The 22734-nt window shown below is 46.9% G+C and overlaps 1 protein-coding gene across 16 annotated transcripts in view; it reads left to right on the top strand.

Moving 5' to 3' along the window:
- Positions 1-22734, top strand: part of CELF2 (CUGBP Elav-like family member 2) — a 724899-nt gene that overhangs the window by 693877 nt on the left and 8288 nt on the right. For 9 of the 16 annotated variants that reach the window (XM_075997468.1, XM_075997471.1, XM_012740321.3 and 6 more), the window contains 2 exons: positions 11167-11286; positions 18364-18561. In XM_075997468.1, coding sequence (XP_075853583.1) covers positions 11167-11286; positions 18364-18561 — 318 coding nt within the window. Of the gene's footprint in view, positions 1-11166; positions 11299-18363; positions 18562-22734 lie in introns of all 16 variants that reach the window. The other 7 variants (XM_012740323.3, XM_012740324.3, XM_012740329.2 and 4 more) reach the window with 2 other exon arrangements.

Here is a 22734-nt window from a genome sequence, read left to right as displayed (position 1 = left end):
GGCAGCCGCTGCTCGCACGCGTCCGAGGACAGCAGCAGCGACACGCCTTGAGGCTGCTCCGCTGGCTTTAGAGCAGCGGTCCCCGGCCTTCTTGGCACCGGGGACTGTTCGAGAAGCACAGATGGGGGTGGGGGGACAGAGTGAGTGATGGGGAACGGCTGGAAATACAGATGAAGCTTTGTCTGCTCGCCACTACTCCCCTCCTGCTGTATGACCTGGTTCCTAACAGGCCATGGACTGGTCCTGGGCCGTGGCCCCCCAGGGGTTGGGGACCGCAGCTTTGGAAGACTTCTGATCCTTAGACGGTTCTCCTTTATGTGGAACTGAAACCTGCCTCTTTGTGATTTTTCTCCCACTGATCCTAAGTTTGGTCTCTTGAGCTACAAAGACTCTCTTTCTGATGTCAAGACCTAAGAAAGACCTTTCTTCCCTTAGTCTTCTCTCTAGGCTCAGTTTTGCCTTTCATCAGCTCTTTCTCTGTCAACTTGACTTTCATATCCGGTCACCCCTCTCTGGGCGCTCTCAAAACCGTGTACACGGGTGACCAGGCTGACGGCAGAGCTGCAGAGTGCACGGTGGGGGGACGGCGGTGTTGAATCTTTGTTTCAAATGTTGAAGTATTGGCAAAAAAAGTAGCAAAACTAGAATTCCTCCTTTTGAGGACAGAGTAGCCAGCTTCTCCTTTGGATGCAGATCCAGCAAATGTTCATCGATCACCTACTGTGTGTCAGATGTCGGTGTCACTCCATTTGCTTGTCGTGTCCTTTGCAGAGACGGGGCACGTTGCCCCCATTTTGTGGACAGAACCTGAGCAGGCTGCCCGAAGGGAAGGGACAGAGCCCAAGATGAAAGGCAGATCTGAGTGGCTGCAAGTGCCTTCCTTCCATAACAGCCACGAGGCAGACACAAGAGGCAGAATAGGATTTTCAGTCCCGTGTCGGCAGAATGCCAGCTCCCGGGGCCAGGCAGCTGGGTTTCCATCCCGGCTCTGCCACCTAGAGAGCTGTGTGACCTTCCACAGGTTACTTACCTCCCAGGATAACTGCAAGTGACTCAGTGAGCTCGTGCATGTGGAATGCTTAGAGCAGTGACCAGCAGGTGGTGAGCACTCACAAAATATTAGCTGTCATCTTGATTAGCTTTTTTCCTGGTAAAACTGAACCGGAGAATAGATTGGTTTCCTGCTGCTGCTGCGACAAAGTACCACAACCCTAGTGACTTACAGTAACACACCCTTATTATCTCGTAGTTCCATACGTCAGAAACCTGGCATAGTCACCGGGCTGCGGTCAGCTGTCAGCAGGCTGTGCTCCTCCTGGGGCTCCCGGGGAACCCATGTCCCTGCCTTTTCCTGCTTCTGGAGGCCACTGGTGTGACATGGCCCATGGCCCTTCCTCTGCCTTCAGAACTAGCAAGCCTTCCTCACGTTGCCATCTCTCTGGTGTTTTCTCTTTTGGTTCCTCCTTCCGCTTACGAGAACCTGCCCAGGTAATCCAGGACAATCTCCCATCTCTCAGGGTCAGCTGATGAGCAACTTCAACTCTTAGTCCGTTTCCTCTTGCTTATGACACTGGGTCATTTGTAAAGAGAAGGAATCTGTTTCTTACAGGTGTGGTGTGGAGGCTGAAAAGTCCGAGGGCAAGGGGGAGCGTCTGGTGAGGGCCTTCTGGCTGGTCCTGGGGAGGTGGCGCAGGGCGTCACATGGCAGGGGCAGCTCAGGTCTGTCATCGTCTTACAAAGCCACCACTTCCACTCCCACAATAAGCCCCTTAGCCTATTAATCCATGAATGGATTCATCTCTTCACGGGGGCAGAGCCCTCCTGATCCAGTCACCTCTCAAAGGCCCCACCTCTCAGTATTGCCGCACTGGAGATTAGGTTTCCAACACACGAGATGTGGGGACACCTTCAAACCATCACAAATTCCATGTGCAATTTTAATTTCCCCTTGCCATGTCACCGAACAAGTTCAAGGGTTCCAGGAATTAGAGCTTGGACACCATGAGGGGATGAGGGATTATCGTGTCTGCAGTAGGGAACACAGTAGCGGTTCGTACCACGCTCTCCAGACGCCCCTTGGGACCCAGGTCCGCTTGCTTCACCTTCCCAGGAATGGAAATGTCTGGAACAGAACAGGAAGGCCTTTATCAGGCACCTGCTGGCATCTTGGGTTTCAGCTCAGTGCCCCTCCCCGAGCCCGGGGACGTGGGGCCTCCCCAGTTCCAGCAATCAGATCAGTCAGCTCCTCCCCTGAGGGAGAGGGTGGCTGGGGAGGTTGTCCAGATTATCCACACGGCAATGAGGGGGGATTCCTTTCTGGCAAGTCGAGCCAAGGTCCCTGACTTTCCAGAAAGCTAAGAAAGTGGGCAAAAGCGTTCCTCTGGGGCACAAATAACCTTAACAAGGCAACCAATGAGATATTTTTTAAAAGATGAGGTTAGTCTTATTTGTTGTTGAGATTGGGTTAAGAAAGTTTTCTAAATGGCCCTTCCCACACAGCTGTGACATCCCTAAATGGCAGAGGCTGCGGCTGGCCACCTGTGGAAGCCTCACGCACACAGCTGGGTGCTGGCACCTGTCCTGCGCCCCTCGCCCATGTGCGCTGGGGCCAGCCCCTGCAGGGCCCTGGCCTCTGCCATCTCATCTGGCTTGGGGGCCAGCTCTCAGCTCCGTCAGAGGCTGGACGGCAGTCACTCCAGGGGGTCTTCTAGCACGGATTGCCTGCTTGCTTTTAGGCCCTTGCATATCAAGGGTTCTATAATGACCTAGGCACTCAGGCCGTGACCTACAGATCTGACCTGAGCCAAGAAACTCTTCCAGATGTACTGTTCATCCAGCACGTACCACAGCTCTGAGGACAAGGAACCCCTTCTGTCCCCTGTGTTGGGTTGCCATTTGGGATTACTCAGCTGGGACTCTTCCCAGCAATGAGCTAACCTGGTCAGATGAGCAGAGACCGTCTGTGTCCAGTTGGGGGCGGGCGTGTCCTCGCCACCCATCTCCGCGACCAGCTCACCTCCGTCTCCGACACACACGTCCCAGTTTTCACAAAAGGGCACGGGCTTTGCCTGCTGCGTGAGCCAGTGACAATATGGCTTTTGTTAACTGGGTGACCATTTTCCTTCCTGGTTAGCCAGCTGGTCAGAACAGCTTTGGGCTGGTTAGTAGGTTTTAACCAGTGTCCAAACAGGCGTAAAATGTGACACAGGCCAAGTTGTTGCTGCCACTATGTGAGCAAGGTGTGGCAGGCCCCGCTAGCATTCCTCTTCCAACGTTCTTATCCCAGCCTTCTCCTGAAATGTCCCTCTGGCATTTGGTAAACAGTTCAAGTGAGAGAGCGAAGGAGACCATGCTCGGTGGAGATGAGGGAGTTTTGGGTGGGCAGAACACAATTGCCCCAGGCGGCGTCTTGCCAGTCTGCCAACACAGAAATAGGAATATATGTGTGTTGGTGGCATTTAATTTGTCTCTGTCTATTGTGTCTAGGGTCTCTTTCTCTATTGTGTATCTGTTGAACATTTAGTTTTTAAGTACTTGATTGAGGTTGGCTGTGTGACAAATTTGAGCTTTTCTTTTACTTTAAATAGATTATTTGTTAAAATTCAAAAGGTTCTTAAAGGCAGCTCGATGAGCAATAGAGAGAGCTTTCTCCGGCTGAGACTCGAGTCGGGTCGAACTGTCCCAGCACTGCCGCTGAGGTGGAGCTCGTGGAGCGTCTTCACTTGGGGACGGGCCACTGAGTTCCCAGGTGTGGCATGTGTCTGGCCATGACAAGTTCTCTCCGGCCCGCCGTTTGCCATCACACTGTGCTGTACCCCGAGAGCAGGGTGACGCCTCTGCTCACCCCCTCCCCAGACCTGCCTCTCAGACTCGCAGGGTTTGGGAGACCGCCCAAGAGGCGTGACATCAGCCCGTCCCGGCGTCGCCTGGCTCGGACTGTCCTGGATGAGCGCGGGCGGCTCAGACAGGGTTCACAGCTGGCCCAGGGCATCCCGGCTCTGTCGTGCTGTGCGGAGGAGGAGGGTTATCCCGCAGAGGCAAGACGGGGGACTGTGCGGCCATCAGTAGTTGAAGGCGTTGAGACTGAGAGTGGACAAGAGCGCATCTCCCGCGCCGTTTTATGAAACATCCTGCACAGTCTCGTCTTCTCACGTCAGCCTCCACTGGTAATCGGTGGTCATCCACAGCTCTGCAGTGGCCCCAGGCACTGCTGCGCCTGTCACATAGGTCACCGTGCTTCATCCTGTGTCCTTCATCGGCCATTAAAAAACAGTAAAGCACAAGCTCGGGAAGAGGAGGCAGCGGTTTGAGTCTGAGGCACTCGGTCTTAACTGCGACCCCGTTTTGCCTCCAGTTTTCTGTTTCTGAGATTCCCCTACAGTCAGCTAAGGAAACTGTAGTGCTGTGTCGCTTATTTAGAGCGACAGCCTCATTCTTCAGTAGCCGTGGGGCCGGGCGAGGCCCTTCCCCCTGTCCCTCCGTGCTGCCCATGCCAGCCAGCCCCACCCCCTCCGCTCACCACGGGTTGGAAATGGGCGACCTTCCCAAGGCAGAGTGCGAACAGTCGCGACCAGAGAGGTCTGTGCTGTGAGATGAGGTTCTGCACCAGCGTCAGCCGCACAGACTGAGAGGAGAGGGCCTGTCGTGTTTTCCGTGTGCAACGATTGACAGTGACTACGGCAGGTAGTCGGCACAGTGGCGGGTCTGTGGCTTTGCCAGGAGGGAGGTGGTGTCGCGTGTTGGTGACAGACCTTTCTCAGGGTTGCTGACCCAGTGCCTGGGCGCCCTGCTGCTCCCTGGTGGCCCGAATGGCAGCCGCGCCTGGGGCCTCTCCCGCCCTGACAGGCGCCTGTCCTGCTTCTCAGATGAGCACTGGAGTGTCCTGTCGCCTCACTCGGTTGACCTCCCCTCCCTGCCTCCTCCCAGCCCGCGTCCTGCTCGGTTCCTATGCTGTGTGAGGAGAATCCCACCTCCTCAGCCTGTCCCTTTCTGTCACCTTCCATTCAGTCTGAAGGCGGCAGGGTCTGAGGGAGGAAAAGAATTGAGCCCTGAATAAGATGAGGGTTTTCTGCCAGTCACCACACACAGGCCCTGGAGTTGTTTTATTAGCTACGTTTCCTCAGGACAGACACAGACTTTTCATGACAGTAGATCACTCAGGTGACCCAAGTTTCTTTCCCTCTAAAATTGTTGTTAAAGTCTGTCTTAGTCTCATCTTAGTATAGTCAGTTCAGCACCTGATGGTTGCTGTGTGCATGGTATACATTTTTTCCATCTTTTTATTTCCAATCTCTTTATATCTTTGTATCTAAAGTGTATCCTGCAGTCAACATATAGTTAGATCTCACTTTTGGTTCTTTTCTGTTTTAAATCCAATCTGACAATCCCTCCCTTTTGGTTTGATTGTTTAATTCATTCACATTTAATGGTCTTGTGAATATGGCCAAATTTACATCTGCCCTTTTCCTTTTGGTTTTGTCTTATGTCTTCTTGTTCCTCTAGTCTTCCTTAACTACCTTATTTTGCATTAAGTGAACATTTTTTAGTATAACATTTTAATGTCTTTAATGATTGCCTTCACTGTTTTTAAAATTTATTGTTTTAAATAAAGTGATAGTTTTGGCCTTATAAATCACTTCTTACCAGAATCCACTTCAGATTTATACTCTTAATTACAGTAATATGTAATGTTCTTCCTGTATAATTCTTTCTCCTGTCCTCTTTTGTGCTATACTTTATAAACATGTCTATATATGTTTAAAAAACAACAATATATTCACATTAATATTCATATTAATGCAATCTTCATCTTTTTAGAGAAACCGAAAGAAAAAAGGAGAGCAGGAATGTATTTATGGAGTTCATTCGTGACCTTCTTGTTCACAATTTCTGGTTCTGTTCATTTCTTCCTGCAGATGGTAGTTCCCGTCTGATAGAATATGCTTGCTCAAATACAACTCCACCCCCACCCACATCCTTTGTGCTGTTATTGTCAAATGTATTACATGTCTGTGTGGCAGACCTAACCGTACAATTATATGCACATTGTTGTAGTCAGTTGATTTTTAATCACTTAAGAAAGAAGAGGGGAAATGCCATTATACTGTCTTTTATAATTACCTGCATAATTACTTGTAGCAGTGTTCTGTGTTTTTTGTGTGTGGATTCAAATTACTGTCTGGGGTCATTTGCTTTCAGCCTGAAGAACTTCAGTATTTCTTGCAAGTCAGATGTACCAGTAATGAATTTTGTCCTTTTTTTTTTTTTTTTTTTTTTTTATCATCTCAGAATGTCTTTATTTCTTTATTTTTTGAAGTGAGTTTTGCTGGAAGTCAGATTCTTATTGATAGGTTTTTTTCTTTCCAGCACTTTGAATATGCCATCCTACTGCCTACTGGCCCATTGTTTCTGCTCAGATCAGTGGTTAATCTTGTCGGGATCCCCTTATACATGATGAGCTGTTTTTCTCTGCTGCTTTCAAAATTTTCTCTTTTTCTTTGACTTTCAGCATTTTTTCTATCATATGTCTGGGTATAGATAGATCTCTTTGTGGTTCTCTTACTTGGAATCTGATTTTCTGCAATGTGTAGATTAATGTTTTTCATCAAATTTGGAAATTTAGCCATTATCTCTTCAAATATGTTTTTTTGGTCTTTTCTTTTCTCTTTTTGTACATGCATTACATGTACATTAGCGTGCTTAATGATGTGCCACGGTTCCCTGAGGCTCTGTTCATTTTTCTTCATTCTTTTTTCCCCTATTCTTCAGACCGTGTAATCTCTATTGGTAGATCTTCAAGTTCACTCATTCTTCTGCCAGTTTAAATCTCCTGTTGAGTCCCATGGTGAATTTTCCATTTCAGTTCTTTACTTTTCAACTCCAGAATGCCCATTTTGTTCATTTTTATAATTTCTGTCTTTCTGTTGATGTTTTTTATTTGATAAAGCATTGTAATTAGGTTCTTAATTACTTATGTATGATTTTTTTTTCAGTTCTTGGAGCATTTGTAGTAGCTGCTTTGATGTCTTTGTCTCCTATGCCTAACACCTGGGCCCTCTCATACAGCTCTGTTGTCTGCTTTTTCCTGTGTGTGGATTACATGTTCTTGTTTCTTTGTATCATAATCTTTTGTTAACAACTGGACATTTTAGATAACATACCCTAGCAGTTCTGGGTACTGATCCTCTGCGTCCATTCCACTGTCCCCTCCGCCACTGGCTGCTTGTTTGCTAATTCGCTTAGTGATTTAGCAAGACTAAGTCAATGAAGTCTGTTCCCCTGCAGTGTGCCTCTCATGTCACTCAGGGCCACAGCCTTGGGCTATGAGTGAGTGACATCCTTGTTTTCCCTTTGTTAAATTACATAATTCTTCTAGATGTCATGCTTGGACTGCATCTTTGCCTCATCTCTGTTAACTTTCTGGCACATGTGTCTATTATCACACCCAGCTGTTGCCCTAATTTCCAGCCGTCTACTCTGTTTTTGGCCCTGGAAAATAAATTACCCCCAAAGTCAGACCCCTTTGTAGGGGCAGTCTTTCAGCCAGTCCTTGAAGCTTGCTCTGGCTCCAGGAGAACTCTCCTTGGCTGTCTCTTTCCCTGGTTCCCTCTGTTAAACTGTTGGCTGGTCTGCCGTGCTATAGTGGAATTACTAGCCACCTCTTAATTACTCACCACCACAATTTCTGTTGCTTTTGAGAATGTCTTAGGCCTGAGCTTTCCCACACTCTGTTCCAAATAATTCATTACCCTTAGGGAAAGTTATGGAGCTCTGTGTTTTTGTGGTCTTTCTCTATAGACAGAACCGCTGTGTCACTGCTCCAGAGCTAGTACAGGGACGGTAGCCTGCTTTTCTTTGACATCTCTGGTCTGTAAGAAGGCTGTGGTGTGAGAATGGTAGCAACTGGTCTTTTCTGCCTTCCTCTCCCAGCATAGAACCTCTACCCTATAAGATAGATGGAGTGAGGATGAGTGGGGCCCCATACTCTTGGGTGCTGTGCCTGGGGTCAAGCGTCCACTCTGTGAGCAGAGGCTGGGTTGAGGAAAGGACTTGTGTGGTGCTTGGCCTAAAATAGAGCTGCTGCAGCAGAGCTGGTAGGGACAGGGATTGGAAATGCTGTGGGAAGAGGGAGTCCATGTATCCCATGTTCATGGCCATACCCACCCAGAGTTCCATTATGCTGAGCTTCAGGGAGTGGAAGGGCTTGGTCCCAGAGAAGGAAGCAGTTGTGGACTGTGGCTCAGATGCCACAAATTCTTTTTTTTTTTTTTTTTTTTTTTTTCTTTTTTTTTTTTTTGAGACAGAGTCTCACTTGTTGCCCAGGCTAGAGTGAGTGCCGTGGCGTCAGCCTAACTCACAGCAACCTCAAACTCCTGGGCTCAAGCGATCCTCCTGCCTCAGCCTCCCGAGTAGCTGGGACTACAGGCATGTGCCACCATGCCCGGCTAATTTTTTTTTCTATATATATTAGTTGGCCAGTTAATTTCCTTCTATTTATAGTAGAGACGAGGTCTCACTCTTGCTCAGGCTGGTTTCGAACTCCTGACCTTGAGCAATCCGCCCGTCTCGGCCTCCCAGAGAGCTAGGATTACAGGCGTGAGCCACCACGCCCGGCCAGATGCCACAAATTCTTGCTGTTCTTGCTGAGATTTGGTAAATTTTCTTAAGAAAAAATGTTTCTTTGTGTATATGCTTAGGATAATTTCTAGAGACTTTAAGTGGTTGATTTTTATAGTTTTCACCAGTTATAGTTATTTCACTGGGGAGAGGATACACAGATATCTTTATACGGCCATTTGAGAATTGCTTCCCTGTTGTCACCTAAAATTATGTAAAAATTTTTAAGGCCTTCATTGCTGGTTTAGAATCTGAGCATGCCCTAGGGATAGTTTTTATCCCTTACTTGCTGGTACTTGCTGGTACAATGATGTGGTAAAGGACTATTACATGGAGAATGATATCAGATACAGTCCATGGGAAACATCCCACATGGGAAGGAATTCTGTTTCTGGCAGTTAGGTTACTAGAAAGACTATTAAAAACTGAAGGGTATAATAAGATATTTTTTATAAATATTTGTAATCACATCAATAACTAGAAAATTGGTAAGGAATGCTCAGAAATTAATGATTAAGTGAAAGGGGAACCCAAAGAAGTAAGTAGCACATTGAAAGTGGCTTTCACCTTAAGGACGCTTGATGAACCAGGCAAACTTGAGAATCAGTTCTCAAAGGTTTCCAGAGCATAAGGAGTACAAGGAAGTCCAGGGCCCACCTGATGTAATTTAATAGGAGACCCTCCCCATATGAATCTGAAACCATAAAAGGCTAACCTTTCAGTGTAAAGATGAACAAGAAATATTCCCCTTTAAAAAACTGTAAGGAAAACTAGCTTTCTCAAAACTTAGTGCTGAGTAGGGTTAAGGGGAGTGTCTCTCTGAGAATTTACAACAATAAATCAACCCTCACATGAGTTTATAGCCCAATTTTATTTTATCTGAGTGGATAAAAATCCTTAAGCCAGGAACTTAAGGTGGTACCTAGCTTGTACTTCCCTCTGGCACCTTAAAGAATCAAATGTAAGTCATCTTTGAAAGGGCCCATATTCAACCCAGGCCTCAAAGAATTCCCAGAAATAAATTTCTAAGATAGTTAAGCTCACAATCAATAAATCAGAAAATATACAAGGAAACCAAACATCAAGAGTAAAAAGCAGCAGAGATGGAATTAGACACCATATTTAGATCCACCAGGACCTCAGATGTTGGAATTACTAGCATACAGCAAAAAGGAAATACAATTATTATGATTACAGAAACTTAAAAGGATTTGAAAAATGGAAAAAGCAAGCGATTATTAAAAATGACCAAGCATGTTGACAAAGTAAACTTCTAGAAGTGAAAAATATAATAAAATGTAAGATTCAATGGATATGTAAGTTTAACAGCATATTAGATACAGTTGAAGAGAGAATGTGGTGAGCTGGAAAGACAGATTTGTGAAGATAATACGTAACTGAGAAAACAATTTAAAAAAATGAGAGGTTAAGTGACGTGGAATAGATCTAACTTGCATCTAATTGAAGTTCCTGAGGGAAAAAAGAGAATGGGGGAAAGGCAATATAAGAACAGTTAATGACCAAAAACTTTGTAGAACTGATAAAAGACAAAAACCAAAATCCACATATTCAGGGATCCAAATGAATTCCTAAGAGGAACAAGAAAAATAAGTCCATAATTGGAAGCATTATAGTGAAAAATGCAGAACACCAAAGACAAAGAGAAGATCTTTAAGACAGAGAAAAAACCTCAAAGGAACACATTTAAACCTCTCAATACCTGATATCTTGATAAAAATAATAGAAGTCAGAAGGCAGTAAGACATGCTGAGATAAATAAGCTGTCAACCTAGAATAGTAGAAACATGTTTCATGAACTAGTACAAAATAAATATGTAATTTTCACCCAAACAAAAGCTAAGGGAGAATTAAAATGTTCCAAAATTAGATAGTGGTGATGGTTGTACAATTCTGTGAATATATTAAAATCCCTGGAATTGTATATCTAAATGGGTAAATTTTGTGGAATATGAATTATATCTCAATAAAACTATTATGTTTTATAAAAAAAAAATAGGGGAGAGTTATACCAAAATGGATTTATCTCATAACACTTTGCCCCCTCTGTGGGTGCTGAAGTTTTCTGGCACACTCGGGAAGATGCATGATGCTTTTTAAAAACAATTGATAAAATACCAAGTCTGAAGCAGAAATAATACAGAAGCTAAGAGTTGCCCTTTGACCCCCCAACTGCTACCCGTCTTTGTTCGGGTGGCTTTTGGCCTGGATGAGAAGGAGCCTTAGCAGACAGAGGCTCTCCTCACGTGCACAAGGAAGGGGTAGACCTCCTATTCGCAGATGTCCCTGCTGACCAGCAGTGAGCGTATTTGCTGCACTGGCAAAATAGCCTGTGATGATTTCCTTAACCACCAAATCTAGTTGTCAAAATCGCCACGAGGGCAGTCTCGTGTGTCTTTCCCACCAGAAACACAAGCGAGCCTCCTCGGCTCCGGGTGCTAGGATGACGACAGAGCACCTCCCTGTCCAACTGTTGGCTTCCCCTCGTCGCCTGCTTTCTCACCCTTTCCCTGTCTTCCTTTTGTTTTTCAGTGGCTGCTTCCACCCCTAACTCCACTGCTGGTGCAGCCATGAACTCCTTGACCTCTCTTGGGACTCTGCAAGGACTGGCTGGAGCCACCGTCGGACTGAATAATATTAATGCACTAGCAGGTACCATAAACAGTGAGTATTTGCTGCTCTGGTGGACAGCCTTCCCCCAAATTCTCCACAGAAAGTGGCCAGCCAGAAATGACCTAAAAGGATACGTGACGGGGAGAACTAAAACTTGGGATGGAGGAGCGCATGCTTTGCCAGGCAAAAGCCACCTATGTTCATTTTGTCTCAAAAAATACCCAACCCCTCGCCACCCCCAGATCCCTTTCAGTGTGTAGTGTGTGTGCCCGTCCGCAGGTGGCTGTGGCCGGCAGGTAGTTCCAGGTTTCCAGGGGCTGGCTTTGGTTTCGTTCTGTCCTCCTGCGAGGCGGTGTGCCGTGCCGGAAAAGTTAGTGGACTGGAAGTCAGGAAGCGAGTTCAGCTCTGCCGCCACTCGGCTGTAGGAGCTCAGGCAGATCACTGCTCCCTCTCTGGGCTTCGCAGTCTCCATTGAAAATGGAAAGTTCTAGATCACATGATCTTAAAGGTACCCTCCAGCTCTAAAATCCAAAAGATGCATGATGATTATATAGGGGACAGAATGACGCCCTGGAGAGGAGGAGGTGACACTAAGTGGAGAGGAGCCACTGTGGGAAGTGACTTGTCTGGAATCTTCACGAGGCATCCGTAGGCACAGGTCGCTCTGCAGCAGCGACTGTCCGAAGGGGCACGGATTTACCACGGCAGGTTCAAATGGGCTTTGAGGCGAATAGATTACAGAATTATACTTGGTTCTGAAATATAGGGGTTCACCAAAGAACTCTAGGTTCTACTCTACGAAGCCAAGCCTGTTCCTGTCGTTTTAGCTCTCTGTGGAGAAGAGCAGCCCGGCCAGAGGATAAGTCGTATCTCAGGCTCCTGCGCTAGGGAAACGGACCCTCACCCCAGAAAGGGGACACGGCATTTGCCCGTCTCTCCATCTGGTACCCCCTGCTTGCCTGAGAGTGGCCAAGCCCTGTGGGTCTGTGGCAGCCAACAGAGCTACTGATTTGGGGGCCCAGTTACTACCAGGCACCCCAACACCTGCCCATTTTAGTTTTTAACAAAGGGATCCTTGACAAGTGTCCTATTTTAAACCATGATTCAGTAAGTGGAATGCTTCCAAAGGGTGATCAGACAGTTGTGTGTTTAAGAAGCAAACAATCCAAATAATTTTATACTTCAAAAGATCGAAAAGGACAATCTATATCAGTAAAAAAAAAAATGAACCTAAAACTCGTCCAAATAAAGATTAACTTATAATCCTGATTAGAAAATAAATTGTATGTTTAGAAGTGGGGACTTTTCAGGTTCTATTAAATCCTTTTAGTCTGATGCTCTGGGAAGAACAAAAACTTGGACTGAGTTTTATGTGACCACAGGGAAAAGAAAAGCATTTTCCTTCCCAGTGTGACGGCTCTTGATGAGCACAGAGAACGTGCAGTGGTGACCTTGTGACAGCCAGAATGTCTGGTTCCAGTCAAAACTGCCTCCCGCTTTGCCCTGTTGCAGCGGCCAGTAGGAGCCTCACCTCCCGCCTCGGGCTCGGCTCCTCCTCCTGACCTTGCCCTTCACCTAGGTTGAGGACGCGCGTGTTCGCACACCTCCCCTCATGCTGCTTCTCTTGCCCCAGGACCTAGTTCCCCTAAAACAAGGACTTTGATTTGATCGCCTGCCTGTCCTTGGTCTGCAGAGTAACAGGCCAGTGGGAATGGTTGTCCTCCTCAGCACGTGCTCATGACTGCTGTGTGTGTGTCCTCTTGTCCGTGTCCTGCGCTGTCCACCCCGCCCTGCTGTACGTCGCTGGGATCTGCCCGCCGCTAGCGTGCGGGGCTGGCGCGGGCTTTGTGGAATGGCGGAGCAACCATGAGTCGTTCTTGTGCGGGGCTCGCGTTACACAGATGCTGCTGCTGGCAAGGACAACAGGTGTCAACTGTTTCGCTTTTCCAAATTCTTTGCCCTTGAGTTAATATAAATACATACAGTTAGAGGGAAAGTAAGAAAGAATGTTTCTGGTTTCAGATAACCCCTACGAGGTGGTAGGAACCAAGAAAATGTTTAATCAAACCAAAAATGACACGCAAATGAAAATACAGTCCTTCTGACTTGACCGGTGTTACCGTAGTGTAGAGCTATCCGATGCTCGCAAAGTTGACTTGGAGCTAATATTTGCTCCTTATCTCAAGTTAAATATCAAGAGAAAACCTTTTAAGATAGAGCACCCTCCTTCTTCAGACCATTCTTCCTGATGATGCCACCTGTTCTACCGGACAGTTCTCAAGAAGGTCATCAAGAAATGGTCACCTAGACAGAACTAGCTTCCAAAAAAAGTGGCCACAGATTCCATCTCATTGCCGATTCCTACCCTGCTCTGTCCCAGGGGCCATTATTTGCTACCGTAAGGAGGGTATTCTGGTTTTCTGAGTAGAACCAGCTCTTTCCCTTGGATATTGCAGCAGCCAGAAAGTTGGCAGATGACTCATTGGAAGAGCCTAGACTGTACCCTCTTCCCTGCCAGAGGGTCTGATCCTGCCCGCCCTCCTGGAATGAAGGTTTTGGTTAGTAGACAAGTAACTAAGTGAAACTGAGTTTGATAGCCTTTTTTTCCCCTCATACATAAATGAATGGAGGACTAAAACACAGTGCAGCACCCTGAAGATAAAATCGGCACGGTGAGGAGCACGGGTCAGTCCCCCACCCTGGGCTCTCGCCTCTGGACTGTTGGAAGGTTCCCTGGCCACGTTTTGTATATTAACGCCTAAGAGCACACTCTGCAGATATGTCCATCCACAGAGTCTGTATCTGATTTTGTCTTTAAATGTATGTCAAGTGGCATCCTTATTTTCCCTTGTTTAAACTGCATAATTCTTCCAACGGGCTTACCCTATAGCAGGCGTCCTTAAACTATGGCCCGAGGGCCACATGCAGCCTGCTCAGGACATTTATCCGGACCTCCGGGTGTTTTTGCCACCACTGCCTGTCCTGCTTAGCAGCCGACTTGTCGCGGGCCCACAGTGCGCATGTGTGGAATGTGCGCCGCACTCTCCAACAGCCCTCCAACGGTCTGAGGGACAGTGAGCTGGCCCCCTGTTTAAAAAGCTTGAGGACCGCTGCCCTATAGTGTTTAAAATTATGATTGTTTGAATAGAACCAGCCACGGATGCTTGGTGAAAAGTGTTTATGGAAATATTTTATGTAAAGTAGAGAAAAGAGAAGATGATTTGGGCATATTATTGTGGCTTATCACTATTTACATTGTGAAATTACTGTTTTAACCATATTCTGGGAATTTATAAAGATGTACGCAATGAGATACATACATGAGGACACAACACTCCACACATACTTGTGACCTTATTAACACAAGCATACATGTAAGTGTGACGAATTGCACAAACTCAAATGCATCTACCCTAGTTGTAGACACTTAATTCCTAGGTTCTCATTTATAAGCTTGCAGCTTAGAAAGATAATCATCTGTGCAAAGCAAAACTTAGTAGGGTAGAAATCTATGAGAACCTATTAATAGGCTCTTCACTTTTTCCTTTTTCATTTGTTATAAAACCTAGCAGCGTGGTCTGCACATAAATGATTTCTGCTTATGGTACTTGCCTCTACTACTTCTGAGTACCATCTCCGTAGTTGCCACAAAACATGTTCATTTTATGTTTGTGACTTAGTCCTCTGTCATTTTAATGATTTTTACTTGGTAATGTCAAAGCTCCTGTCTGTGACAGAAGCTCTGTCGTTGAGGACCTTCGGAGAGTAAGGACATGTAGAGCACTTAGTAGTCATGCTCTGCACGCCCTCTTGGCAGACCAGAGCTTTGCCACGCCCGCCTCCTCATCCAAACAGCACACATGGGAATCGAGATTGAATGGGAGGAAATGGTCCGTCCATTTGGCCATTTCAAAGAAAAGTCCTATTAAGTGGAATCATTTTATTTGACTTGACTTTCTTCAAAACCTCTGTCCAAACCTTTTAGAGGTAATCAGGTGCCAGCAGCTGAGTTGACAAGTGTTAATCACTGATATTATGATTATTTAATACAGAATAACATCAGGCAATTCATAGGAGTTATACTCAAAAGTTAAAGTCATCTTTGATCTTAAAATTCTACCATATAACCAATTTCCTGTTCTACCATGGGTTGGGCAAACACACTCCCCAGATTGTAAAAGACAGTTTTGGTTTTAAATATTGTCAATGCACTTGTACTTGTTAGAACTTTCAGCCTTAAATTTTGTTCAAATGAATGGTCATACCACGGAGACAGCCAGCCTGTGGCTGGAGGGGCCAAACCCACCCTCGCTCACCTGTGCAGATCCTGCCTCGTGCCCCTCAGCAGCTCCGCCTCTCCAAGAGCTGCTTCCCCTGCCACGTCCTCCCGGTCCCCTGTCAGGCAGGGCCACTCGTGACTGTCTCTTGCACACGTGGCACCAGCAGAAGCACACAGAACCCTTCCAGAAAGCATGTCAGTCTTGAGGCGCAGTCCACACGCACAGCCGACCGCCGTGGAGGGCAGCCAGGAAGCGTGGAGGGCGTGGCTGGAATGCCACCTGCTTGAGCTGCGAGCTTCGCAAGGGCTCTTTAGTCCCGAAACATCCGTCCGGTATTCCAGGAGCGTGAAGTTCATTCTGCTTCTGTGTTTTAAGAGAAAAAAAATTGGGGGGCAAAAGGAGGACAAAAGTTCAACGTAGAAAGATAATCATCGCGGCCTAGACGATAAAAGGTAGTCCTGGAGATGAAGGCAGTCACGGGCACCAGTGAGCATGGCGGCGAAAACCTGCGCCCCTCGCCCTCCGCAGACGCCGTGTGAGTCACAGAGGCTACAAATCACGGGAAGGCACTCATGTGGCCTTACGTAGCAGGGCCTGAAACCTGCAAGACCCTTAGCTGGCAAGGTGTCCTAGCGATGCAGCATCTCGGCCGTGAGTGGCAGGGGGACTTGGAGATGGCCATCAGAATGGCGCTTCCATCTTCGAGCCGTGCGTGTTGGGCAGCCGGGGGCTGTGTAGCTCTGCAGGCTGCGGTGCCCACCTCGAACCACTCGCCTTCGGACAGCAGGGACGTGGCAGGCCGCCACTCCCTCTCCTGCTAGAAAGCCTGACACGCGGAAACCTGCGTGTCCAGAGGGTTGAGCCCTGACCTGAAGTCTAATTCCTGGCACATGGTAGCAGCCTGACAGCAGTGACACCAGTGGAATTCACGAGTGGTGCCTCGCTTCTCCCACGTGACTCCTCTCACCTCTCAGAGAAGAAACGCCGATGCTGCTTTGCGGGACACAAGCACTGGCAGGTGGGGACGAAATGAGAGGCCTGGGGAAAGTAAGAGTACCCCACCCTTACGGCAGCTGTGACAACTACAGGGATGGAGGGAAGGAAGAGAAGGCCAGGAGGCAAACGTGATGAGTTGGCGTCTGAGGGGTCATTTGGAGTTATTAATGAGGACACACTCTTTCTAAGCTCTTTAACAGCACTTACTTGCATGACTGGGGAAAAAAACAGAACAGACTCCTCAATAATGAGAAACGTAAAGCAGATCCAGCAGGACCTCTGCTGGCCAGCACCGCTCAGCCCGCCCTGTACTTGCTGGGTGTGCTGGAAGTCACTTCCTCTGCCAGCAGCTGGCATGCCCTCCGCACTCCCTCGCCACCACCCCCACCGCCCTGTGTGTCCTCTGCCCCACCCCGGGAACACAGGCCTGAGGCACAACAGGAGGCCTGTGCTATCGAGCCGTGGTCTAATGCGCATCTCACATGTCCTTTCAATCAAAGAGATGAAGTTGGCAAAGTAACAGAAGTCCCAGTGGAGTCAATAGAACATTCCTTCCCCACCTCCCGTTTCCTGTGGGTGAAGCAGCAACACTGGAGGTCTGATTTCCCTGGGGAATGTCGCACGACCTTGTGTTAGCTGTCCTCTATTCTCTGGAGACTCCTTACCCATTTTTGTCATTTAGACATCCCTGCCATTTTTGCATCTCTAAGCAGTAGCCCTGATCCCATCAAGAGGGTCGTTAATGTTTCTAGAAACATTGTTTGAAATTGTAATCATAAAGGGAAGCTGAGGTGATCATGATGTCACCTCTTCTATTCCCTGGGTTGATTTAGAAGTTAATGCTTTAATATAAAGTATTGCTCATTTTGACTCAATATTCAGGGAAAGTGTGACGCACTCAGCAACCATAATAGAATAGAGCAAAGAGCAGCCAGGATACAAAGAAAAAACCAAAAAAGTCCACTGGCCGACATGCAGTTCACATCAGTTTATAGCCAGGATCCAGCCTGCAGACAGGTGTCACTTAAGGTGACTGCAAAACATGACATGGAGCTTTTTCAGTTACTGGGCAGTGATTAATACCCTGGGTGTGCACACTTGCAGGAGCTATTTGCTGCTGAAAACTGCGGCATTCGGTTTCTAGCCTTTGATACAGAATAAAGTAGCTTTAGTTCTCAGCATTTATGGGCCGGGCCCACATTTCCTCCTGTACCTCAATTCTTCATCAGCTAGGCTGTTCATTCCTAAGATCCTAGTCCCTGACGACATCTGTAAACTGTAGGAAAGCCAGCTAATGGAACTGCTGACTCACTGGTTTATAGGGTACAGAGCTTGTCTTTGCTGCCATGTCCTCATCATAAAAAGGAAAAAGTTTTATCCTTTTATTCCCCAAACCCTTGAGGCATCCCCTGGCTCCTCGGAGAGCCCAGTGAATGGATTTGAGCGTACACGTGTTGCAGGCCTGTGCCACTAGGTTTATTTTCCACGTGCTTCTAAACGCTAAGAAGCAGAAGGCTTTTATTTCCAAAAGATAACGACGGTACTTGCCAGTAGCACATCGCATGGGACTAAGACGTGTTGTCTCACTGTAGTGCCTCAGTGCATCGTGGTCACAGGCCTAGGGAGGGAGGGCTGTCATTGCTTAGGTCTTTTTTTTTTTTTTTTGCATTATTATGGTTGATTTCTTCATGGTTTGTTTTTAATTTCCTGTTGGTGTAATTGATGTGCTAGCTGCATGTACTTGCTGTTGTACTTGTGTCAAATGATTCTCGAACTTCCTTTGGAAAGCACTAATGAATAAGTGCTATTTCTCTTCTCTATTGTTGGGTTTTTTGTAAAGTTGCTCAAATGCTCTCAGGTATGGCGGCTCTGAATGGAGGACTTGGCGCCACAGGCTTGACGAATGGTACGGCTGGCACCATGGACGCCCTCACCCAGGCCTACTCAGGAATCCAGCAGTACGCGGCTGCCGCGCTGCCCACGCTGTACAGCCAGAGCCTGCTGCAGCAGCAGAGCGCCGCGGGCAGCCAGAAGGAAGGTAGGTGCCACCCCCGGCCTGGGCAGGGCCTGTGGTGGCCAGCCCAACACGCAGCAGTGGCCTTTAAAGCACAGTTACACGGTACCAGATTGAACCTGTCATAAGAGAAATCAAATGGTTTATTTCTGTTATATATATATATATATTTAAAGATGTATAAGCCAGTGTGGCGGTACACCTCTGTGGTCCCAGCTACTTGGGAGACTGAGGCAGGACCACCTGTGGCCTTGGGGCCACATCTAGCCTCGCCCTCCAGATCCCCAAGTGCAGACCCTCAACCGAATGCAAACTTCACAAAACAAATCCCTTTATGAAAAGGATTTGTTCTGTAAAATTGGGATTCGGTTAAAAAGCCGCACTCCAGAATCCACAAGGCCACATGTGGCCCTAAGGCCACAGGTTCTCTACCCCTAATCTGTTGTGTGCGTACACACAATTACTGAGCAGTTGCTACCATCACCGTGTGACCGGGACCTCCCTCTCCCCAATCAGCCCGGGCCATCAGTTCCTCTCCTTACACTCCTCGGTGGGAGGGGATGAGTCGATGCAGGCTTCGGTGGGTGACGCCCGCTCTCCCTCCGGTACTTGCCAGGTTTGTCAAAGTCCACATGCCCTGTGATTGTGTGGCTGCCTCTCAGTAGACAGTGGTTTTCAGGTTAATGATAAGATCCACGGTTAGGATTGACTTGGTCTTTGTGTAATTGGGGGTCTTGTGGGAAAGCAAGGAAGTGATTGATCGCCTTGCTTCTCTGCCAGTGAAGCAAAATAAACTTCAGGAAGTTAATGCTAAGAATAAATTAAAGCTCCCTATAAAATGGTTAATGATCTAGTCCAAATAAGAATAGTTTGTCATGCTTCCTTTTGATTTCTTCTCCCTTAATTGAAGTTGCTTTAAAGCAAAATCTGTAACATGCTAGTTATTTTTTTCCTGACTTGTTTGGAATATGGGAAAAGCAGCTAGAATAGGGAAGTACTAAAGTTTAAATTTTCTTTCCTTTTCCTTTACCTTCCTCCCCGCCATAGTTCCAAACTGCTTTTGTCTGAATACTTTGACAGTAGACATGGTGTTGTGTAAGAAATAGAACAGTCTTACTTGTAAAGTGAGTTTTAAGGAACCATAGCTTAAAAGATACTCATATGTTTTTTGAAAAGGAAAAGTTTTTTTCTTTTTATAAATAACAGAGTATTAAAAAAATGAAAGATATATGAAAGTCTAAGTTTTCATGATTTAAACTTTCTCTGTACTCATAGCGGTGATTCTCGTAGGTTTTGTAACTGTGCGCCACTGTTCACAGACTATTGTGGTTCAGCAGGTGTGAGAGAGCCCCGCCCCATAATAACCCCCACATCTGCCCGAAGAAAAGCCTGTGTGTGCCCCGAGTGCCATGGTGACAAATAAGGGCAGTAGCTGGGGTCCCGTAAAAGATACAGGAGGTAAAGCCTCCTCTCCCCCACAGCTTTAGGGACTGTTGGTCACTTCATTGTGTAGCAAGGCCTGCAGAACCTGTGGCAGTGACAGGCAGCAGCCACCAGATGACTCAAAATTCAATGGTTCAGGGATCAAGTCTGGGCATGATATAGTATTTTGTGAGTTGCTTCACCCCAGCCCACTGCCCTAAATGTCCTTGCCTTGAGTTTTAGCAGTTGATTAGTGCAGTAACTACCCTTCTGGGATTAATAAAAAACAGGTCGAAACGACGATTGCAACACCTGATTTAGATATGTGGGCTACCAGTAGCACAGTTTAGGGCAAGTGTCCTCAAACTACAGCCCACGGGCCACATGTGGGTGTTTTCGCCCATTTGTTTTTTTTACTTCAAAATAAGATATGTGCAGTGTGCATAGGAATTTGTTCACAATTTTTTTTTTTAAACTGTAGTCCAGCCCTCCAATGGTATGAGGGACAGTGAACTGGCCCCTATTTAAAAAGTTTGAGGACCCCTGGTTTTGGGTTTTTGTTTTTTTGGTGGTAGTGGTGACAGGTTTTGGGTTTTTAATTCCTCTCCCACCTTCTCCTCTCTCTCTTCGGATCATCTTCTCTTCACCCAGTTCATATGTACTCAAGAAATTTAAACCATCTTAACAGTAGTTTATGTAAAATGTAATTTAAAAAGCAAATTATACGGGGGTGGGGGGGGAATGTAATGAATTCCAATACTAAGTAGATTTTTAAATTTTCTGCTCCACAGTTCTGTCCATTAGCCAAGAGAGCTGAAAGTAGCCTTGATGTATGTAGTCATGTGCCCTGGTGTATTTTCTCCCTACAGGAAAGGAAGCCAGTCTGGCTTTGTAAAAAAAATAAATAGTTTTAATTTTTTCTCAGGTAAATTTTCTGAAGGGTCATGGCATCTCTGTGCAGGAAGGTTGATCACCTTTCTTGCCCTCCCATCTGCCTTTATCTGCATCCACACCAGTGGGTGCTGGCGTCTGATATACCCTCATGCCCACAAACGCCCCCAGTGCTTTGTGCTGGAGCAAATGCCCTGTGAGACATGCGAGATACAAACACCCCAACCAGCCAGGCGCAACAGCACGACACAGACAGCTCTCACGAGTGGGAACAGCACACACTGGGAGATCTGACCAACCAAGGGTGATTTGTGAATGAGGTGATTCTACTTATGGAGGTAGAGGAAGAGCTGAAGACACAGGCGGAATCCACAAAAAAAGGTTATTTTTAACCCCGGTATCAGCCACCTTAGTTGCATACAAGGGAAGTTTTCTATATGAAGTTACTTTTCCTCATAATGTTAAAAACATGGGGGGCTTACAGAATCAAACTGTTTCTTGGTGATGAAAAATCAGGGGGGTCTATACCAAATGCTGGTAGCATTTTTTCTTGGGAAAATAAGCAAAAGGGCAAAGCCTAGTTTTGTTTGTTTACCTATCTCTGTATTTTCCTGGTGTCTCTATCTGGCATAGATGTATTCAGAAGGTGCAGCATTCTAGAATGCCAGGATTATACAGGCATACCCAGTCATCTGTCATGTGCAGTGAAATTGCAGTTTCTCCCCAGGCTTCAGGAGGTGAGGTGTACTTAACAATCAGATTGGGTCCCCTTAATCCTCATTTGTGCATCTGAATCTTGTATTTCACAGGAATGTGAAATCTGGTGGTACCAGGTTTGAGCAGCACACACGTTGCACAGGGTGTGCCTGGCACAGTAGCACTCGGAACATCCGTTTCCAGTGTTCTGGGTTTTGCATCTATTTGTATTAAAGTTTTTGTAAGCCAGAAAATTTTGGGGACCTGAGTCCCAGTGCTGTCCCTTTATAATATAGACTGCTGGGTGGCACAGTGGTCCCCACCTATACTTCCAACCCTTTGGGAGGCCAAGGCGAGAGAATTGCTTGAGGACAAGAGTTCAGGACTAGCCTGGACAACATACTGAGACGCCAGGTCTACAAAAAGAAAACGGAAAAATTAGCCAGCTGTGGTGGCATGTGCCTGTAGTCCCAGTTAGGAGGCAGGAGGATGGCTAGAACCCAGGAGTTCATGGTTGCAGTGAGCTATGATTGTATCACTGTACTCCAGCCCAAGTGACGTAGCAAGAACCTGCCTCACACAAGAAGAGAGGTGCAGACTACCTCCCATGGAATGTGGAGATGTCCGTGGAAATTGTGAACAACACAAAGTTAAGGTAGTCACGCAGCTGCATTTTTAAATAAATACTTCGTCTATTTCACTAGAATACTTTATGATTTATTGGGGGGCAGGGGAAGAAACTTGGTTTGATATTTCTTTGCAAAGATATTTATTTTTACAAAGTTCTTCTTAACCCCATTTAACTTTTCTTCAACCCACGCACACCCTTCCCCCACTGTCTAGGAGACCCATCACTGCTGTCCCCTGGCTCCTCTCCTGTGAGTGCCAGCTCAGGATCCATGAGCCTGCTGGCCGCGGAAGCTACCCCAGTAGTTCTGTGAGCTCCCCTTCCTCCCAGGCACTGCGCCCGGAACACCTCCATCCAGCTCACTCAGGTTTCCTTCCTCATCCTTTTCCGCTGCTTCCTACTTGCCGTTAGCTGTAGTGGAGGTGGGTAGAGAGTCAGCAGAGTGAAATGGAGAGGAACGTGAGGGAGAGCTTACCTGCCCTCCTGGTACAGCTAAGACGACCGTCCCGGTCCCGCCCTGTCTGTGCTGGGAAAGAACAGGTAGCCACGCAGGGTGGCTT

The sequence above is a fragment of the Microcebus murinus genome, chromosome 25, assembly GCF_040939455.1.
Source record: "Microcebus murinus isolate Inina chromosome 25, M.murinus_Inina_mat1.0, whole genome shotgun sequence".
Taxonomy (NCBI): Eukaryota; Metazoa; Chordata; class Mammalia; order Primates; family Cheirogaleidae; genus Microcebus; species Microcebus murinus.
The sequence above is the reverse complement of the archived record's forward strand: the minus strand, read 5'-3'. Positions and strand labels throughout refer to the sequence as shown.